Raw genomic sequence first — 22,052 nt, forward strand, 5'->3', positions numbered from 1 at the left:
CATTGCTCCTGGAAAGGTAAAATTTTGTGTAGCCACTTTGGAAAATGGTTTGGCAGTTTTTTCAAGTGTTAATGTAAACTTACCACAGAACTCAGCAATTCCGTTCCTTCATATTTACCCAAGAGAAATGAAAACGAAAACATAAGTCCACCTGAAGACATGTATGTGACTGTTCACAGCAGCATTACACATAATGGACCCAATCTGGAAATGATTCAAATGTCCAGTGACCGGATAAACAAAACATGGTAGGAATACAATGGAATGCTGCTCAGAATAGCAAACAAGTCCAAGAGAACTTTTTTTTGGCCGCTCTTTGTGGCTTGCGGGATCTTAGTTCCCTGACCATGCCCTCGGCAGTGAAAGCACAGAGTCCTAACCAGTGGACTGCCAGGGAATTCCAAAGAGAACTTTTAGGGTTATGAAAGTATTCTAAATTCTAAGTCTGGATTACGGTGATGGCTGAACAGCTATAAATTTACTAAGAACATTGTTGACCTAAAATGTCTCAATTTTATGGTATGTAAATTATCTCTCGATAACGTTGGTTTTTAAAAAAATGTTAACTAGATAATATTCTAGGAAATTGAGGTAAAAGAATTAGGGCGGTAAATGGATACAGAAGCCAAAATATTGTTTCATGATTGCTCAACAGACACTGAGGCTTTGACCCATAACTTTTTTTTTTTTTTTTTGACCCATAACTTTTTATTTAATATTATTAGAGAGGAACTTATCTCAATATAAAAGAATGTTTCATTTTTTAAAAAAAGGAATATTTCTAGCTTATCTAGAGGAACTTCTCAGAATTAATTAGCAGTAAATCTGCACATTGTGAAGTGAAAATAAAGCCAAGAAGAATGACTTTACCCATTGACTCTAGACAAGTATGAAGTGGGTTGGGAAACATGAGCAAAACTAGTTCTGTCTCATCTCAGTTGCTTTAAACTGAGACTTAAACTTAAACTTTAAAGCAGTTGCAATTAAAACTGCTTTAAATTGAGGACTCAAAGAGGATATCAGCCCTAGGAAGGAATAGAACTGTCCACATTGCAAGGGAGAGAACTTAGAATGTAGCTTTTAGAGCTTTGTTTGTTTCACATGCACCTCACAATGGGGCAATAGAGAGAAACCGGCAGCTAGTCTGTACTTGATGATAGAAGAAAAGACAAAAGAAAATAGACTTTTCTTTTTCATGAGCTTCCCTCTCTATTCACACTTAACGCTAATCATTATTAACCCTTTCCCTTGGTACCCCCTAGAGATTCTTACCATAATCATTTCCTAACCCTTTTGGCCTGAAATGTCAGAGGCATCAGTTATATTGCCTTCTACTGTGATATTTGCACTTCAGATAAACTAACTGGAATTTGGTGCCCTTAACTATATAGCTGGTATCACATGGATTTATACTGTTTCCTTAAGATTGGTAACAGTCACTATAATAAATTTAGAGCATTGCCAAAGCATTGTAGCAAAATATCGGAGTAACCCCTGCCAATCTTCTAGAAGGCAGACTGTGTAAGATACAAAAGTCTTCCTATTTAATTATGCACTTAACATTGCAATGAGTTAGATAATCAGTGTTTACAGATAATCAAATACCTATGTTGAGGAACTTCCCTGGTGGCACAGTGGTTAAGAATCGCCTGCCAATGCAGGGGACACAGGTTGGATCCCTGGTCCAGGAAGACCCCACATGCCGCAGAGCAACTAAGCCCGTGCGCCACAACTACTGAGCACGCATGCCACAACTACTGAAGCCCGCATGCCTAGAGCCCATGCTCCGCAACAAGAGAAGCCACTGCAAAGAGAAGCCCGATCACCACAACGAAGAGTAGCCCCCGCTCACTGCAACTAGAGAAAGCCCGCGCACAGCAACGGAGACCCAACGCAGCCAAAAATAAACAAACAAACAAACAAATAAATAAAATATGTATGTTGAGTGCTCATCACTTTGGCTCTAAGGAGCAGAAAACTAAAAACCAATAAAAAAAAAATCATGGAGATCAGAAAGTTCCAAAGGTGTGAGGATCAGGAAATTGATACAACTTTCAAACAGAAGGGTAGGAGTTAGCTTTTGCAGGTTAGGTAGATTTTGCAAAGTATATCATGGTGGGCTTGATATTGATCCTGGGAAATAGTTGGAACCTGTAGTTAAATGGATAGCTCGTGAGAACTTAAATGGGGAAGTATAGGAGCTGGAGCGAGGTGGGCAGAGGGAGAGAGAGAATATATATTCTTTTTGAGCAAACCTGAAACTTTCACAAAAATTGACCATGTACTAGGCAACAAAGGAAGCCTCTATGAATTCCAAAGTGTCAATATCATATGAAATACATTCTTTTACCTTGTTTTGGTCAGATCGTTATTTGTAGACTAAAACATCTACTTATTGATTTAAACAGAAAAAGATTCAGTTGGTTCATCCGTGAACCATTAGGAGGGATGAACAAAGATTTTAGGTTGAATTTGTAGGAAGTGCTCCCCAAACCTCAGCTGAACTGAGCTACAAGGGAGCTGTGGACTCTGCCACGGTCGGAGAAGAGCAGACCAGGACATCTGCTGCAGAGGCAGGAAGCCACTTCCAGCAGTGCTGGCTTCAGAACAAAATCACACCTGCACTGACTCACTGGCAAAAAACAGGTGCCCTTTGCCCAGCTTCTTAACCCCATGTCACTCCCGGATTAAAATCTTCTGTGAATTCATCTTATTAGGAGAATCTAAATTACACCTGGAACCCTAGTTTCAGGGATGTGCCAGTTATCAGTTGTTGCCTCTCAGCTCCGACTTCAACCGTTCAGAACTGGCTCCATAATACTGGACTTGGACTTGGAGTATTTCTCCTTTGTAGTGATTATGATGCTAAACTTTGCCAGTAGAGGGCGCTGGAGGCATACTGGAGGAGGAAGGGGGCGCTTCCTGATTCCAGAGGGTTGTTTTCGGTTTTTCTTTCACGTGCTGCCTGGTGGGTTATTGTACCAGTGTGTGGGGACATAGTGGTGCTCTGCCCCATCCATGAACATCCAGAGAGCCCAAGTTACCACCTTAGCCTAGGTCTGGAACCATCTTGCCTCGGTTCCCCTGATGTGGACACTGTGCGCCCCAGGCAGGGCACATGCAGTGAAGCCCCACCTCCCAGAGTGCACCTGCATTCCATATTGACATTCATGCGATGCAATAAAGTTAGTACTTAGAGGGAAGCTTATAGTTTTGGAACATTTATGAAAAACAATAAACACTAAAACAACTAGCTCAAGAGCAACAGAGAAGGGAATTCCCTGGCGGTCCAGTGGTTAGGACTCCTTCCTTTCACTGCTGAAGTTCCTGGTCCGGGCGCAAAAATGCCCGCCTTGGGTGAGGCCAAAAAAAAAAAAAACTAGGAAAAAATTGAGACAGACGAAGAAGTAATATACAAAATGAAACAGAGTAAATAACAATAAACATAACAGAAATTTAAAAACCTAGATGACTTGAGTACATTTCTGGAAATCCCCCAGCCAAAATGATCTAGGTCCAGATAGTTTTCAAAGTGAGTCCTACCTCAAAATTTTGGTGTGTTCTTCATAATAGTCTTTTTTTTTTTTTTTTTTTTGCGGTACGCGGGCCTCTCACTGCTGTGGCCTCTCGCGTTGCGGAGCACAGGCTCCGGACGTGCAGGCTCAGCGGCCATGGCTCACGGGCCCAGCCGCTCCGCGGCATGTGGGATCTTCCCGGACCGGGGCACAAACCCGCGTCCCCTGCATCGGCAGGCGGACTCTCAACCACTGCGCCACCAGGGAAGCCCCATAATATTCTTGTTTCCATTAACAACATATTGAAATTCAACTCACCAAAACTTCAATAATTCCAACTGTGTACTTGATACTTTTATCAGTTCAAAATATATACATTCATCCAATAATTTTTATCAATTGGCTACTATAGGCAAGGCACAATACTAAGGGTAGGGATATATTATGAATAAGATGGGCAAGTCTCTTGCCTTTATGATGCCTGTATGGCATCGATGAAACCTACCAAAAAACCCACAAGTAAAAATCAAGTAAATAGAATAATGTATGGTCACACTAATGAGAAAAACATGTATATTTGTTTATGTGTACATGATATATTTGCATTCACAAAAATAAACAGTGGGCCATGTTATGTTTTGGCTCTTGGAATTCTATCAGAAGCAATAAAATTTCTTAATAATTTTGTTTTATTTGATATTTTGCAAAAAAATTAAAAGCTGCCCTGGCTTTCTTTTTTAGGATAAAAAAAGAAAGGCATGAGGTCACTTACAACTGACCTGTGTTTTATGAACACACACTGTATATCCTGAAAGGAGGCAGGGGACAAAATTAAAGTAGGTTGTCTGACAACAAGCAAGTATTTCAAACCTAAAGCTGAAAAGTAAAGGCATTTCATAATGTGAACACTTTTTAATTTTATTTATTTATTTTAACAACTTTTTACCTTGAGTAAAGCAAGGACTCAGCTAAATATAGACGTATCAGGAGTTATTTCAACTTTGCTTAATCAGCTAGTTCAAGCTCTTTGTTTAGGTTCAGTTTCCTTATCAAGCTTAAGGTAAGGCCTTCCAAATACACCATCTCTATATTCAACATTTACGTTTTGCAGGCCCAGGGCAAGAGGCTCTTCTTTGTGTAGGATTGTTTATTTTGGTTGCTCATTTTTCATCAAGACCGAGGAGAAGGTGACTCAGAGATGGATGGTGTTTTGGAGCCCAACACTTAAAGCATTCTCGTCTCCTAAGTTTCAAAACCGCTGAGAATGTGGTATAGATACAAAGACATGGAGATCAAAGCGTCAGCTTTAGTACTGATAGAGTTAATTGGAGAATGCTGTTCACCTCCTCAGACAAGTGGGCAGCCAATATTTTCTCCCTGAATGAGACAGACTTTCTAGGCCCAGGCCCAGGCTGGGACACAGGTGCTCCTGTACTTGGCAGATAGTGGATCAGAACTCCTGTCTCTGGCAGACAAGCTCAATTCCTTGCAACCTCACCAGTCAGGTACCTCCCTCTTCTCCTGGGATGAGGGGTGGAAAGAGACACCAGCGGTGTTAATAAAATGTTGAAAGAAAAAAGTGTATCTTGAAATGAAATATTGTCATTGCAAACCCCTTGAGACTTAAGTCCTCTGGTGTTATTCCATTATGTGGTACTGTCTAAACCCCCTCTTCTACCCGAAGGCCCTGCTAGAAATCATCTGGTGCCAAAGTAGAAATAACTGACCCCCTTTGCATGGGTTCCTGCCCGCATGACTTCCAGTACACCACATGACTTCTATCATAACAACTTTTTCTGTATTTAGTGGTTTATGTGTTTATCTCCCCAACTAGACTCTCTGGGAACAGCGGCCAGATCTAGTTCTTTTTTTTCTAAAATTTATTTATTTATTTTTGGCTGTGTTGGGTCTTCGTTGCGGCGCGCGGGCTTCTCATTGCGGTGGCTTCTCTTGCTGCAGAGCATGGGCTGTAGGCGTGCGGTCTTCAGTAGTTGTGGCCCACAGGCTTAGTTGCTCCGCGGCATGTGGGATCCTCCCGGACCAGGGCTGGAACCCGTGTTCCCTGCATCGGCAGGCGGTTTCCTAAACACTGCGCCACCAGGGAAGCCCTAGCTCATTTTTGATTATCCAACACCAAGCACTATGCCAGGCACCGGACACTAAATACATATTTAATTAATAAATGAATGAATGAATTTAGGTTTTGGCACATTTAGCCCCCAAATTTCCTCTTTCAAACAATATGGTTAGACAGCCAGAGAGGAAAGGAGGCACATAACAGCATCTCGTCTTAGGGCTGTGAAAAACCATGATTTCCCAATTATTGTAAATGCAGGAAGGGTTTTGTGCACCAAAACATTCGTGTCAATATAGCACCGTCTGGGGCGCGGCCTCCTTGCAGAGGCCAGCCCCGGCCCGGTCGCCCGCCCAACCCGGTTTCGAGGATCCCAGCCAGGCCGGGAGAGCCCGCGGCGCACGCGCAGTGGGGGAGGGCACTCGGCTGCCCTCCGCCCCTCCGCCCGGCAGGTGGCGCTGCTGTTCCCACCGCCGCCGCTGCCGACCCCGTCTCTGGCTGGGCTAGACCGGGGCGGCGCCGGCCGCTTAGCGGGCCGCGCGACCGCCTCCGCCGCACCGAGGGCGTGGGCTCCCGACTCCCGGAAGCGGCGGCCGCGGCGTGGAGCCGAGCCGGCGTCGATCCCCGGAGCGGCAATGCGCGGCGGCAGTAGCCTGTGACCTGAGCGCGGCAGCCCGGTGGGGGCCGCGGAATGGCGGCTCGTTGAGGAGGCGGCAGCGGCGGCGACGTCTCCGGCCCTTCGGGCGCGGCGCGGCGTGTCGGCGGCCGGGGTGATGCTGCTCAAGCTCTTGCAGAGACAGACCTATACCTGCCTGTCCCACAGGTATGGGCTCTACGTCTGTTTCGTGGGCGTCGTTGTCACCATCGTCTCGGCCTTCCAGTTCGGAGAGGTGAGTAGAGGCGCGGGAGCCCTGGCCGGGGCGCGCTGAACCCGCAGGACCCCAAGGCGTCCCAGCCCCGGCGCGCTCCACTCTTGCCTTGCCATCCTCCCTGCAGCTCCGGGGACGAGCTCCAGAACCTGCCCTTTCCCCGGAGGCGCCGCGAACTCTGAGCTCCTCTCCGGGCTGCGGTTTCAGCACCTGGGATCCAGACCTCGGTCTCCCGACGGTTTGGGGGATACACGCTCCTTCTGCCGAGTCCCTTTCCCTCCAGGTGCCTTCTTCATGGTCCCCAAGTCATTTGACTTTCTCCCTCAGGCCTTGTTCTCCACGCACCCCTCTCCCGGGACCCAGAGTTCCTAAATTGCACTGATTTCTCAGTCCTTGCCCCTCCTGCGGTTTCCTCCTCAGGTGTCACCCTTCTAATCTTTTCCCTTTGACAGAGGCACTTTATATTCTTAATCCCGTTTCTTCCCGGATCTCAAAACTTTGTCCAAGAGGGGTGTTTTCTTGGCACGTGAATTTGCAGTGGGGAGAGTGTACGGGCCCCAAATTTAAAGGACTTCCACGTGAAAAGGTGCTTTTTTTTCATTTTTTTGGTCTCTTATTTGAGACAGCTGAATATCATCAGTGAGCCCTTAGAGGCTGTACTGGTAGATGTGAAAACACTGATGTGTGTCATCTCCAAACACTTTTCTCTATCCCGAGATCAGCTGAGCCTAGGGCCCCTTCCTGTGAACAGGATGCCCATAACCGTCTTGGACTCCAGCACCCAGTCTCTTGGGAATCAGCACAAACTCTCGGGTCATGGGATATGCTAATCATTTAGATTCCAGATCACACAAACCCAGCCTGTCTTGATCTGCTGTTAGTTAAAGCATATGTATAAGCATAAAGTAATTCGATAAGATTGTAAACCCCAGAGGGTCCAAGCAACAGGTTTGGCAGGTGGAAACACCCAGGTTTAATAGATTTTGTGCCCCTCTGGGTATGGACTTTAAATATTTTCTTGAATGAAACAGCCTTTTGATTTAGGTTGCATGGCTATTTCATGACTGACGGTCTAATATAGTATTCTTTGTCGTAAACAGATGTACAAGAGACTATGAATAGGTGAGAACTGGAGCACACGTAGGTGATTTTAGAGACCATCCCCTTTTAAAATGTGGCTAGGAATTGGAAGAAAGTTGTATTTTCAAGTTGTTAGAAATTCGTCTCTTTATTATTTTTTTCTTTTTTGGGGGTAGGAGGTTGCAAAAGGTTTAAAAATTGACAGAATATTTTTCAGAAATGCCACAGTATACATTTGCTTGAAGTCTGTACCCATGCTGGATTGTGGGCTCCATAAGAGAGGGTGCTATCTTTAACCACTGTGACCAGGTGCTGTGCCAGGTACTGCCAGAGTATACAGTCTAAATATTTGTCTAATGAATATATGGCATGGTTTTCAGGTTTACACTTTTAGTAGTTCTTGGTCTAGGGGCTGATGAAAATAAGTCTTATAAGTGAGGGTTGAGAAAGTGCCCCAGACTTGTAAATGTGGAATATGTACCCAATATTATACTACCTGCTGTTCTGTCTTCGTTTCATGCATTGCACCTTAATGCAGTGATTGTATCTATACATAGTTAAGTGTCTTATTGCTGATAAAAGATTTTTTTGGCCCTGAGTAATTTTAAGTTAGCTGTTTATTAACTCCCCTGCAGTGTGAAGGTGACTCAAAGGCATCAGTTGTTAGCCTGCCCTGTCCCCTAGGGCTCTGCCATCACTCCGGACGCCTCGTCTCGGTGAGGCAGGGACTGGATTAAAGGTCATTCACCTGAAAAAAAAATTTTTTTTTTTCTTTTTATGTATTCCACGTCTAGTTATTTAGTTACTGAAAGTCTTGAAATGGCCACAGATCTTAAAGTTTGGAACAGACAAAAGAAATGAGAGGCAAAGAATGCCAGCAGGTGGCATGGGAAATGGAAACAGCTGGCTCCATACCCCTACTATATTGCCTGTAGTTAATTTCTACAGTGCAGCTGAAGAGGAGCTGCAGGATTAGCAGATCTGGGCTTGAATGCTGGTGCCAGTATTAATGATCGTGATCATGGCTAATACATAGGGCTTATCAGATGTTAGGCACTCTCTTGACTGCTTCACATATATTAACTCATTTAATCCTCACAACATCATACCTGTGAGATGGGTACTAGTGTTAACCACCCCCCACCCCTGCCTCCAATACCAAAGTCTGAAGGTGATCAAGACCCTTACACTCAGCCCACCGTATCCACCAGTTCCGCATCAGGGATACTGGAGGGCTGACTGTATACCCGTTTTACAGGTGATGAAACTGAGGTACCTGCACAAATTAATCCAGCTAGTTCATGGCGGAGCTGGGCTTCAGACCAAGGCAGTGTATGGCTCCAGAGCTGTACTCTTAAGCATGTCTCTATAGCTTCTAAGATAGTCTGGGCTGTCTCTTATACGATCTTCAAAAGGATACTTAACCTCTCTAAACTTCAGCCTCCTCATCTTCAACAAGGAGGCAAGAATACCTTCTTTGCAGGGTTGAGCCTATTAGCTCCTGGCACATAATAGGCTCTCATTAAGCGGTAGAACTACAGCTGCTATCATTATTGTCATCAACTATCTTATGCCCTCCGCACTTATTTTGAAACAAACCTTTGAAATAGAACATGCTCATCACACAGTTAATATTACCAACTTGTTAATAACTTCACTGATTGTAATGGGTCGAAGATCATTGTTAATTGTGGGTTCATCACTATCTTTTTTCCCTCTCTCAGGATAAGTGGTATTATTGGCTGCTACCTTTTAGTAAGCTATTTGTATACTCATCCAAGTACTGAGAAAGAAAAGTGGAATTGAGAGAGGGAAGTACTAAAAAAATTTTTTTTTTATTTTCCCCTTAAGTTGAGCCAGGTCTTTTTGAAGAACTCTTGGGAACTCTGATTAAACAAAAGCAGAACCTGATCCAAACCCACAGGGAGGGCCCTCTGGATGGGGACTAATGGCCACTGAAGTGCATCGCCTTGGGTGAGGGTAGCAGGTAAACTAGTTGATTTCGGCGAGTCACGTGGCCTCCGGGAGCCTCAGTTTCCTCATCTATAAGTGAATGATTATCCCTTTTAGCTCAGAAACTTCTGATTTTAAATGTTTGTCCTCTGTTAATATTGTATAGACCTTAAAACGTGCTTTTGAAGTAAAAATCTGTTATTTCAGGGTCCTCATCATTTAGTACATTTTATATGGAAATCCACAATCCCTTATCTGAAAATTCTACTGAACCTTGGAATTAAACATCGGTATCTTGTAGTGAAACATGTATTTACACTCAGTGGGGAGAATAAAGACTATAAGTAACTTCAAGTCAGTTTAGGTCAAGTTTTGCCACCAGATGAGTTCAGGTCAGGTCAGGTTTTCCTGCCAAAAAAGATCTTCAGTGTTGAGAGCTTTTTGGATTTTAGGATTGTGAATAAAGGATTGTAGATCATTACTGGGTATGTGTGTATCTGTGTGCATGTGTGTGTATAAAATACAATATATTACTTCCTTACATGTACTAAGTATGGAAACAAAGAGGTGTCCAAAAATTAACTTCAGTGAGGGAGTCAGACAAGTTCAGATAGAATCTACCCATACTGGGCAGTAACCCTGGCCTCCCTCCTCTCTTTTGCTCACCTGTCTTCTATCGCCATTTTGGATTAGTTAGATATTCAGTGAAAAAGAAGATTGAAAACTGGGTCCAGCTCCAGTTTCTCATACTGGCCCAATTTCAAGAAAGAAATTAGTTATGCTTATATTTGATTACTTTGCTCATTAAACAGATACATTTTGAGTGTGTTCTTTGCCAAAGGCAACAAATAGTTGACGTTAAAGGAACCTGGCCTGAGAGCTGGGAGGCAGCCTCTGGCCTGGCTCTAGCCCCACCATAAACTGTATCCTTAGTGGTTTCCAGACTGTGTTACTCCCAGCTGCCTCCTAGGTTGGGGCAGCCACTCTTACCTGTCTGTGTAGATTTCTTTTGGGTGTGGAGAAAACTTTCATTATTAAAAATGTTTTAAAACTTCCAGACTGGATTTCTCACACCCCCATTTTAGCTTTAATGTTCTGTGAATATACATTTATTGGATGTTTCACATGGGAAAACATGAACTATAATGTAATGGAGTTTGTGCTACAGAGAAAATGCCAGTGGCTGCGCTGAGCCTCTTTTATTTGGCCGTGCTGCGTGGCTAGCGGGATCTCAGTTCCCCGACTAGGGATTGAACCTGCGCCCTTGGCAGTGAAAGCGCAGTCCTAACCACTGGACCGCCAGGGAATTCCCTCACTGAGCCTCTTTAAATGGTATCTTTCTTTTGGGGGCTTTGGGAGAGATACACAGCCCAGCTAAGTGTCAAATCAGAGACATTGTCATTTTCCCTGCTATTCTTAGCACCTCTAAAATGCTTTGTACCCAGTAGGTGCCAAATAAATACTTGATGTGTGAATGAATGAATGAATTGGGGGTGATCTTAAAGAACCTCCCGTTAAGCTCATTTCCAGTAAAGATAAGTTTTCTACTCTGATGCAGCCCATCTTTACTTACCTTTTATTTCTCAGACATGATTGGTCAGGTTATACCCTGTATGGTGGAGGGTACTGTCAGATACAAAGAATTATGTACAGCTCATCCTTGGCCATCTTTGGCTAGTTGAGATGAGGCCATGATATACATATGAGTAACAATACAAGCGAGTAAGTAATTGAATGCCTGAGTAGGTACACAATCATGACTTAGAAGATCAGAGGAAGGGAAGAAAATTATGCGTTGAAACATCCTAAGGGAAGTTGAGACTTTTATAAGGAGACGGGAGCTTTTTCTTTTTGAATTATTAGTGGTTTACAATTGTTGCTGGTATTAGCCAATGGCAGTTGGTTGCAAGTGATAGAATTCCACTTCGGACCTGGGTTAAGAAAAAAAGGCAGTTTTTTGACTCATGTAGTTGAAAAATATAGGGTGAAATTTCTGGCTGGATCAGATCGAGGTGCTCACATGATGTCATCAGGACTCCTTGTCCCTGTTCTCCAGCTCCATGGGTTTAGTTCTCAGACAAGCTCTCGCCGTATGGGAGCCAAGATTGGTGGCAGCAACTCCAGCAGCTGGTTTCCCAGTTTAGTAACCTTCTCTTCCTCATTAGTGCCAGCTAGACCCAGGGCAGCCTGCCTAGCTGGGGAGTGAGTGCCCTTGTGCCTTCATTAACCACCTTGATCATTTCCGGAGCTAGGGTTATGGGTGGGACTGTCAGCCTCCACTGAACCACATGAACTGAGAGGGGTTCCCCAGAGGGAAATCAGGAGGCTGTTATCAAAGAGCCAGAGCAACAGATGTCCTAGACACTGGCTTGAGTCAAAACCCATCTTTTCCTTGGCCTTGACATTGACACATCGACATTGTGACTGTGATAGCTGTTAGCCCTTTACCTTGTTATAGAAGATGTGAAGGTGTGTTGTTTCCATTTTCCATTTTTGATACTGTGTTGTTAAGTACTCTAATCTGTGAAACTTGTATTGTTTTAAAAATTTTATTTATTAACTTTTTTTTTTTGCTGCATTGGGTCTTCGTTGCTGTGCGTGGGCTTTCTCTAGTTGTGGCGAGTGGGGGCTACTCTTTGTTGTAGAGCACGGGCTCTAGGCGCGTGGACTTCAGTAGTTGTGGTGCATGGGCTTAGCTGCTCCACGGCATGTGGGATCTTCCCGGACCAGGGCTCGAACCTGTGTCCCCTGCACTGGCAGGTGGATTCTCAACCACTGCGCCACCAGGGAAGCCCCTGAAACTTGTATTGTTTTTTTTTTTTTTTGGTACGCGGACCTCTCACTGTCGTGGCCTCTCCCGTTGTGGAGCACAGGCTCCGGACGCTTAGTCTCAGCGGCCATGGCTCATGGGCCCGGACCAGGGCATGAACCCGTGTCCCCTGCATCAGCAGGCAGACTCTCAACCACTGCGCCACCAGGGAAGCCCACCGAAACTTGTATTCTTGAGTGGGCGTATTAATATGGAGTTTTGTTAAACACAGTGCTAGTGTGCGCTCATAAATCTTTCAGTAACGATTCAATATATATCTGTAATGGGTGATTTGATAGTTGCATTTGATTTGACTTACTCTTGAGGTCTAAATAATGTTGATCTTGTTAATGAAATTAAGCAGAAGATTAAGAGAGAAAAGCTTAACCTGACCTTTTTGCAGCATCTGTCACCCCATGTATGTGGGAATGCTCACTCCCTCTTTCTCAGGAAGACCCCCTCTTTGTTCTCCTCGTCCTCACCGTTACTTCTCTGTCTTAAATGCTGGGATTCTCCAGGCTTTGCTCCCTGGCTGTCTCCTCTTAGAGGGGATGTCAGGTTTCAGACCCCAGCCGGATGCTTGTGATTCCCCGGTTCCAGTGCCTTGCCAGCAGGTCCTGGCTGCACACCTCCTGCTGGCTGCCTGCAGCACGTCCCTGCCACTGCGCCGCGCTGTGATGCAGGGGCCTCTCTCGTCACGGTACTCTCTCCTCACCACACGCAGACGTGACTGCAGAATAATTCTGTAACAGTTCAGCGTCCTTCCAGCTCCTGAACTCTCCCAGAAGACACAGGAAGAGTTTGCCCCAAGACCTCATCAAACCTTTCCTGGAACTGGCCCCAGCTGGATCATAGAGCCACCCCTAATAGACACCTTAAAAGGAGGAAGAGGTTTGCTTTTTGACAAGTCTGATGCCCCTGTGAAGTTGGGGCCCCTCTCCTGAACATTTGTGTTATATGGAGGTGGTGTTCCACTTGGAAAGAATAGGTCGGTGTCGCTGGCGGCTACTAGCTGTACGGTCGTGTTGGTGAGCACAGCCGGGAGGACACGTAGCAGGTGTCTTTTTCTCCCACTGGCCGTTGACGTCAGCTTGTAGGGTTAGCTCTGCCTCTGCCCCTGGATGAGACACTCTTGTGGGCCTAACTCAGCCTGCTCTTGTTACTCCTGGGTAAGAAAATGTCCCGTGGTTGCTTCAGATTACAAAACACAATGTCAGTTCAGCCATGAAAGCTTTCAGTCTCATGTCACAACAGAACTTTGAGCCTGTTGAAGTTTCTTGCCTCTCCGGCCCAGGCCTGCTCCAAGCAGAAAGCCTGCAATTGAGGAAGGGAGCTTGGGTACGGTGGGCTGCTTCTCTCTTTCTGCCACGGAGCCTGTTTCTGACCCCTCCTGGGTTGTAGGACTGGGAAGAAGGAAAGGAAATGAGGGCAGGAAAGTCCTTCCTAAATAGGTGCTGGAACTCTGCGATTTGCTGGTGTCACAGCTCGTTCTCTTCTGAGTGCTTTCAAAGGGCATCCTTCAGAGACCCCACCCTGAGCACTGTCACTTGCTTTTACTCTGCTGAGAGCAAATGCCTCTTCCTCTGGGCTGGTTACTTGCTCCTTCCTTAGCCCCTCAGTGTCTGCTCTTCTGGGGAACCACGGACCTGGTCTGAGGTGACCCTCTGCAGTGCTCTCTTGTGCATGGCCCACATCTCATCTCTTGCACAGGTGACCTGCATCCTTTGCTCTGTAAGAGAGGAAAGATACCTTTTCCTCTACTCTCCTTAGTTCTCAGCTAGGGCCCCTGTAACAGAAGACAGATTAGCAAGAGAAAAGCATACATTTATTTAATGTAAGTTTTAGGGACTTCCCTGGTGGCACAGTGGTTAAGAATGCACATGCCAATGCAGGGGACGCGGGTTCGATCCCTGGTCCGGGAAGATCCCACATGCCGTGGAGAAGCTAAGCCTGTGCGCCACGAATACTGAGTCTGCGTGCTCCAACCACTGAGTCCGCGCACCACAACTACTGACGACCGCGCACCTAGAGCCCGTGCTCTGCATCAAGAGAAGCCACCGCAGTGAGAAGCTTGCGCGCCACAACGAAGAGTAGCCCCCGCTCGCCGCCCCTAGTGAAAGCTCGTGTGCAGCAACAAAGACCCAGTGCAGCCAAAAAATATAAATAATGTAAGTTTTACATGACCTTGGGGCCTTCATAAGGAAATGAAGACCAAAGAAGCAGTTAAACCCGAGGGTTGTAATGCTGGGCTTGATGGAGCATGGAGAATAGCGGAAAAAATGCAATAGGACAAAAAAGGGTGTGCGCTCTGGGGAGTAAGCTGGGGGAGACGCGAGGCCTGTTCATTCACATTTCTTGCGGCATTCCTCTGTCTTTAGAGATGAGGATTTCTCCTTTCTTCCTAGCATAGAGAGGGCCTGTCTCACAAAAAGTCTTATGACCTGTTTCAGAGGAAGGTCAGAAAATCCTTTTTATGTGGTGTTTCTCAAATTCATTCAGCTTGAAGTATTCAGTGTGCCAAGGTGCCGTATTTTGAGGTAGCATGTCCTGAACGCCATCAGCTCAAAGTGGGGGTGTGTGGGCTGACTCCAGCCTGACAGTAATGTCTCCCTGTCCCCGGAGCCCGTAGCCAGCCAGCCCTTTCTGTTTTCTCAGGTACGAGGTGGATGTTGCATGCACCCAACTACGTGAACCCGAGGTTGGCTCTCTTGGTGATCCTAGTTGAGTCCTTTTCCCGGATTTGAGGTTTCCTGGCGTGGGAGAGAGATTTCTACCCCTGTCCTTTAGATGAGGCAGAACGGGATTAACAGAGTGCCAGCAGCTTCCCAGAGCTCTCCTCTGACCCCTTCTGCCATGATGTGGATGAGTTTTCAACCACCTCCTGAGGAAACGTTGCATCTTGGTCCTACATATCGCTTTGGAATGTGGTATCTGGTATATTGGTGCTTTAGAAGAAACATGTCTAGATGTACAGCTTCTCAAAGCAGGTACAAATTAATTGAGCTTGCCCAGGAGATGAAACTTATTTGCCATTTCTGTACTCGGCTCTCTGAACACAAAAATGTTGTTTTTCTTCCCTTGGAATCCTTGTGCCCCAGCAGAGCACTTAAATCATTCATTAAACTAGTAAATTTTTTGTTGTAGCACTGCCCCTGGGCTTAGAGCAGTGAACAGAGCCCACTGGTTCCTGCAGACTGAGCGTTTATATCCTGGTTGTGCAGTCAGACATTAAATGCTACTTAATTACAATTGTGAAAAATGCTAAAAGGGGAGAGTGTTGTGGGAGAGACCAGCAGTGAGAACCCATCCTGTAGTGGCTGGGTCAGGAGAGGCTTTCTTTCTTTTTTTTTTTAAACATCTTTATTGGAGTATAATTACTTTACAATGGTGTGTTAGTTTCTGCTTTACAACAAAATGAATCAGTTATACATATACATATGTTCCCATATCTCTTCCCTCTTGCGTCTCCCTCCCTCCCACCCTCCCTATCCCACCCCTCCAGGCGGTCACGGAGCACCAAGCTGATCTCCCTGTGCTATGCGGCTGCTTCCCACTAGCTATCTATTTTACGTTTGGTAGTGTATATATGTCCATGCCACTCTCTCACTTTGTCACAGCTTACCCTTCCCCCTCCCCATATCCTCAAGTCCATTCTCTAGTAGGTCTGTGTCTTTATTCCTGTCTTACCCCTAGGTTCTTCATGACATTTTTTTTCTTAAATTCCATATATATGTGTTAGCATACGGTATTTGTCTCTCTCTTTCTGACTTACTTCACTCTGTATGACAGACTCTAGGTCTACCCGCCATTACAAATAGCTCAATTTCGTTTCTTTTTATGGCTGAGTAATATTCCAGAGGCTTTCTTGATGCAGTTTGAGCTCAGCTTTGAAGGGTCAGAACTACTGAGGCAGAGAGCAGAGGGAGAGCAAGTCTGCTCTAGGCCGTTGGTTCTCACCTGGCAGTGATGTTGCCGCTCAGCCCTGAGGCGTTTGGCAGTGTCTGGAGACATTTTGGATTGGCATGACTGGGGCATGGGGTTGGTGCTGCTGGCATTAGGGACTCTGCTAAATATCCTACAGTGCCCGGAACAGTTCCCACAACGAAGAGTTGTCAGGCCCTGAATGCCAGTAGTGCCAAAGATGGGAAACCCTGAATTAGAGGAAACAAGAATGGCTGCAGGGTGCTCAGTCAGGGGCCTTGCACTAGGCTGGTGGAGGGCAGATAAAGAGAAGTGGGCAGATTTGAGAGATTTAGGAGGCAAAATCATCTGGCCTTCATGTTCCATTATGTGCCAGACAATCCACTGACATCTTGGTATATAAAAGTGAACAAGATAGACAGGTTCATTTGTCCTCCCAGACCCTAACGATAGGTGCTCAGTGAATATTTGTTGAATGAATACTTACAAATATTTATTTTTGCTCACTGATTGTGATTGAGCCTGTGAGGAAAGGTGGTTTAAATAAGATGCCTGAAGTATATAAGGTACCTTGCATAGTGCCTGGTGCAAGGTGCTAAGTAAATGCCAATTCAATGCCAAGTGCCCCATGCCAGCCCTGATCTTCCCTTGACCACAACACTCACGGAGACCGCAGGGCACCTACCTTCTGGCCTGATGTCCAAGGTCACACTGAAGAGTATATTAATCTTTTCTTAGAGACGGAGTAGAAAAGTTCACAATGATTTCTTTATCTGAGTGCGCTTTATTTTGGTTGATATGAAAGCAGAGGAGGCAAGTGCCTTATTAATTTAGCACAGCCTGCACTTTACAATAACATATGTTATCCTGGTTCCTTCTAAACTGTAACAGACAATTGTAGCTGTGATAGGTCGTGTATATTCACAATGTATCTTTGTAAGTTCTTACTGTCCTTAGATTGTTTCAATCTTGTGATCCACATGCAGTGTCTTCAGCAGGTGATTAGTCAGCCTGTGTGGGATTCATACATACACTAAATTAAGCAGGGAAAAAAGTGATCTTTCAGAAATGTTACAGACTAAGTCACACTTGTGCAAGGAGAGTCAAATGCATTCTATATATGATCAGACTAAAAACTGTATTGCCCTTTATTTTTTAATTTTTTATTTATTTTTGGCTGTGTTGGGTCTTCTTTGCTGTGCGCAGGCTTTCTCTAGTTGCGGTGAGCGGCGCCTCTCTTCGTTGCGGTGCGCAGGCTTCTCATTGTGGTGGCTTCTCTTGTTGCGGAGCACAGGCTCTAGGCACGTGGGCTTCGGTAGTTGCGGCACGCCGGCTCAGTAGTTGTGGCGCACGGGCTCTAGAGTGCAGGCTCAGTAGTTGTGGCGCACGGGCCTAGTTGGTCCGCGGCATGTGGGATCTTCCCAGACCAGGGCTCGAACCCATGTCCGCTGCATTGGCAGGCAGATTCTTAAGCACTGCGCCCCCAGGGAAGCCCTGTATTGCCCTTTAAAATTGCTTCCTAAAATTGTTTCTTCTTTGAGGTTCTAGTTTATCCCTCCTTCATTACCTCTCTCCATTAGGTCACTCAGCAGAGATCAGTGGAGGTGTTTACTCTGGGCCAGGTACTCTACTACTTAGAGACACAAAGATGGTTCTGTATCTTTCTGCTATTGAGGAGCTCACTCTCCAGACAGACCAGCAAACAGGCAAACTTAAGATGCATTGTGATAACTTAAGTTGAAGAGCTAGGCCTGGGTGTCCGGGGAAGTTTCTCAGGGTGACACGTGTGCTTGATCTTGAAGGAGATGGCTGAGGGAAGAAACGGGAGCCCCTCCCCCCTTGTAAGTGAAGGATGCTCTAGGTGTAAAGGTATGGGTATGAGAGGTAGCCCTCACCTTCTGGAACAGAAGTGGTTCTGAAGGGCCGCAGCAGCGTACCCAGGAGTGAAGCTGGAGAGGCAGGCGGTGGCCAGTTTAGGACTCGCCTATGGAGTGACTCCAAGGAATTTGGATTCCTCCTGAAGAAAATGGGGACCATTCAAATGGTTTTAAGCAAGAGAGTGATGAGTCAAATCTGTGTTTAGAACAGTTGCTCTGAGGTGTTGTGGACAGTGAACTGCAGACGGATAACTGGGAACAGGAGACTGTGGGGCGTAGTAGGGCTTCAGGTGAACCTGCCACACTGGGTGCAGTGCTGCACAGTCAGCAGGCTTTGCATGTTGATTTTTATAATTGTACAAAGGCCTGAAAGAACAATGTCTTTGCTTTTGGAAACTGGCATCATCTATATCTAATTAATTGCTTGACTTTTTGGGCGAGTCTCTTTATTTTAAAGTTGTCCGTACTGAATAGTATGTAAAGTAGAGTAACTTACATCAAAGTACAGTCAGCCCTCCATAGTCGCAGGTTCCATATCTGCAGATTCAACCAACCAGGGATTGAAAACATTTGGGGAGGACTTCCCTGGTGGAGCAGTGGTTAAGAGTCCGCCTGCCAATGCAGGGGACACGGGTTCGAGCCCTGGTCTGGGAAGATCCCACATGCCGCGGAGCAACTAAGCCCGTGCGCCACAACTACTGGGCCTGCGCTCTAGAGCCCACGAGCTGCAACTACCGAGCCCACGTGCCACAACTACTGAAGCCCGCGTGCCTAGAGCCTGTGCTCCGCAACAAGAGAAGCCACCGCAATGAGAAGCCTGCGCATCGCAACAAAGAGTAGCCCCTGCTCACCGCAACTAGAGAAAGCCAGCACACAGCAACGAAGACCCAACGCAGCCAAAACAAAAAGGGGGGGGGGAATTCTAAAAAGCTCCAAAAGGCAAAACTTGCAAGTGCGCCAGCAACTATTTACATAGCATTTACATTATATTAGGTATTATAAGTAATCTAGAGATGATTTAAAGTATATGGGAGGATGTGCTTAGTTTATATGCACATACTATGCCATTTTATATAAGGGACTTGAGCATCTGTGGATTTTGGTATCTGTGGGTTGGAAGCAGGGTAGGTGTCCCTAAGGATACCGAAGGACAGCTGTACTAAAGAATCACTGAGATTATCGCATTTAAAAGTAAGCTATTACCCCAAGCCAGCAGTTTTCCATAGGTAGTCTGGGGACCCTATCCAGTGATCCACAAGTTCAAACTATTTACACGGTAATACTAAGACATTATTTACCTTTTTTCGCTCATTCTCTTATTAGAGTACAGTGGAGTTTCCCAGAGGCTTAACAGACATGTGACATTGCAGCAGACTGAATGCAGAACACAAAGATACTCCAATTGTCTTCTATGAAACCACGCATTAAAGAAATTTGTGAAAATTAAAAACAATGCAACTCTTCTCACTAAACTTTTTTGTTTAGGAAAACAGTTATTTTTCATGAAAATCTTTATGTTGCCCTGTAATGGGTTTATTTCTTAAATGAACAAATATTTTAAAATTTCCTCAGTTTTAATTTTAATATGGTGAACATCAGTAGACATAACCCACATAAAATTTAAACATTTAAAAACTCTTTGGAATCTTAAATAATTTTTTTTTTTTTTTTGTGGTACGCGGGCCTCTCACTGTTGTGGCCTCTCCCGTTGCGGAGCACAGGCTCCGGACACGCAGGCTCAGCAGCCATGGCTCACGGGCCCAGCTGCTCCACGGCATGTGGGATCTTCCCGGACCGGGGCACGAACTCGTGTCCCCTGCATCGGTAGGTGGACTCGCAACCACTGCACCACCATGGAAGCCCTTAAATAATTTTTAAGAGTATAAAGGGGTCCTAAGACTGAAAAAGCTGAGAACCTCTGCTCCAAGAATTTAAGAATAAATATGTGGTGGGACTTCCCTGGCAGTCCAGTGATTAAGACTACACACTTCCACTGGCGGGGGCGCAGGTTCAGTCCCTGGTTGGGGAAGTAAGATCCCACGTGCCATGTGCCCCCCCCCCAAAAAAAATAAGATGTGGTACCTGTGTTATGGAAATTTAAACCACCATCATCTCTCACCACTATTGCTTCGTTACAATCCATTCTCCACATTGCAACCAGGCTACCTTTTAAAAAATGTGAATCAGGTTACATCATGCCCATTGTACACAGTAGAAAATCCAGACTCCTAATGGTCTGTATGTAAGATCCTAAATGCGCCACTTCTTTGAGCAGGTTGTGTCACGTATCCACTGTGTGTCCTGTAACTATTTCTACAAAAATGTACCCTAATAGACTACCTTCAAGTTTGCTGGCTTAAAACAGGAGCAGCAAACTACGCCTGTTTTTGTATGGCCTGCAGTCTAAGAATGGAGTTTACGTTTTTAAGTGGCTTTAAAAAACTAAAAGAAGAAGAAGAATTCATAACACATGAAAATTATATGAATTGTAAATATCAGTGTCCATAAATAAATGTTTTAGTGGAACATAGCCATGTCCATTCATTTACTGTTGTCTATGGCTGTTTTCTCAGTACAACAGCAGCATTGAATAGCTGTGGCAGAAACCATATGGCCTGAAAAGCCTAAGATGGTTACTGTTTGGCCCTTTACAGAAGAGGTTTGTCAGTCTCTGGCTTAAAATGACAGTTATTTCTTCTCTGGGATGTGCAGGTCAGGTGGGAGTTGGCTCATCTGGGTTGGACTTGGACCCCATGTCTTTCGTCCTGGGACCAGCAGACCAGCCTGGACATGTTCTTCTCAAACAGTGGTAAAGGCACAGAAAGCAAGCGGATACTTGCAAACCTGCCTGAGGTTTAGGCTCAGAATTGGTGCCGTCTTTTTGTTCCTTGACACATTAGGTTTGTGTCCGCCTTAGGACCTTTGCACTGTTGTCGCATCAGGCTGGAGAGCACTGCCCGCAGACCACCATGTGACGTGCTCCTGGTCATACAGGTCTCAGCTCAGTAATGCCTTCTCAGGTGGGCCTTCCCCACCACCCAACCTAAAGCAGCCTCTTTCACCAGGTCACTCCTTTTTCTATTCCCCTTCTTTTTAAAAGTAGTACTGGAAATATGTATGTGTGTATTTAATGTCTCATTTCTCTCTCCCTCAAAATGTAAGCTCCGTGGGAGGAGCATTTCTGTCCTATTCACTACTGTATCCTCAGCCCCTAGAATAGAGCCTGGCACCAAGAGGTGGAGTGCAGAGATACTTTTTCCCTAGTATCTAAATATGGAAAGGTCACCTGGGTGATCAGTTTCTAAACTGAACCTTAATAGAAAAGTATACAGGTTTAGTTGATATCAGTTGACATATAATTATATTAGGGTTCTTCAGAGAAACAAAGCCAATAGGATATATGTATGTGTGTGCATACGTGCATGTGTGCACGTGTGTGTGTGTGTGTGTGTGTATGGAAATAGACTGATTATATGGAATTGACTTACAGGATTGTGGAGGCTTACAAGTCTCCAAGATCTGCATTTAGCAAGGCTAGCGATCCAGGAGAGCCAATAAAGTAGCTCTAGTCTAAGTCCAAAGGCCTGAGAACCAGGAAAGCCGATGCTGTAGTTCCTGTCTGAAGGTTGGCAGCCTAGAGACCCAGGAAGAGCTGATGTTTCAGTTCAAGTTAGAAGGCAGGAAAGACTGATGTTACGGCTCAAGGCAGTCAGATCAGAGGACATTCTCCCTTACTCAGCCCTTTTGTTCTATTTAGGCCATCAACTGATTAGATGAGGCCCACCTACATTAGGGAGGGCAAGCTGCTTTACTAGTCCCAATTCAAATGTTAATTTCACTTGGAAATAGCCTAGTTGAGGAAGTTCCCTTCAGTTCCTAATTTGCTGAGAGGCTTTTATTTTTTATTTTTAAATAAAAAAATGAGTGTTAAGGGAATTCCCTGGTGGTCCAGTG

At 45.3% G+C, this 22,052-nt stretch overlaps 1 protein-coding gene across 3 annotated transcripts in view; it reads left to right on the top strand.

The window, feature by feature from the left end:
• Positions 1–6,086: 6,086 nt before the first annotated feature.
• Positions 6,087–22,052, top strand: part of GNPTAB (N-acetylglucosamine-1-phosphate transferase subunits alpha and beta) — an 81,635-nt gene continuing 65,669 nt past the window's right edge. For 2 of the 3 annotated variants that reach the window (XM_032645417.1, XM_032645419.1), the window contains exon 1: positions 6,087–6,479. In XM_032645417.1, coding sequence (XP_032501308.1) covers positions 6,363–6,479 — 117 coding nt within the window. In that variant the 5' untranslated portion in view covers positions 6,087–6,362. The remainder of the gene's footprint in view (positions 6,480–22,052) is intronic. The other variant, XM_032645418.1, reaches the window with a different exon arrangement.

The sequence above is a fragment of the Phocoena sinus genome, chromosome 10, assembly GCF_008692025.1.
Source record: "Phocoena sinus isolate mPhoSin1 chromosome 10, mPhoSin1.pri, whole genome shotgun sequence".
Classification (NCBI taxonomy): Eukaryota; Metazoa; Chordata; class Mammalia; order Artiodactyla; family Phocoenidae; genus Phocoena; species Phocoena sinus.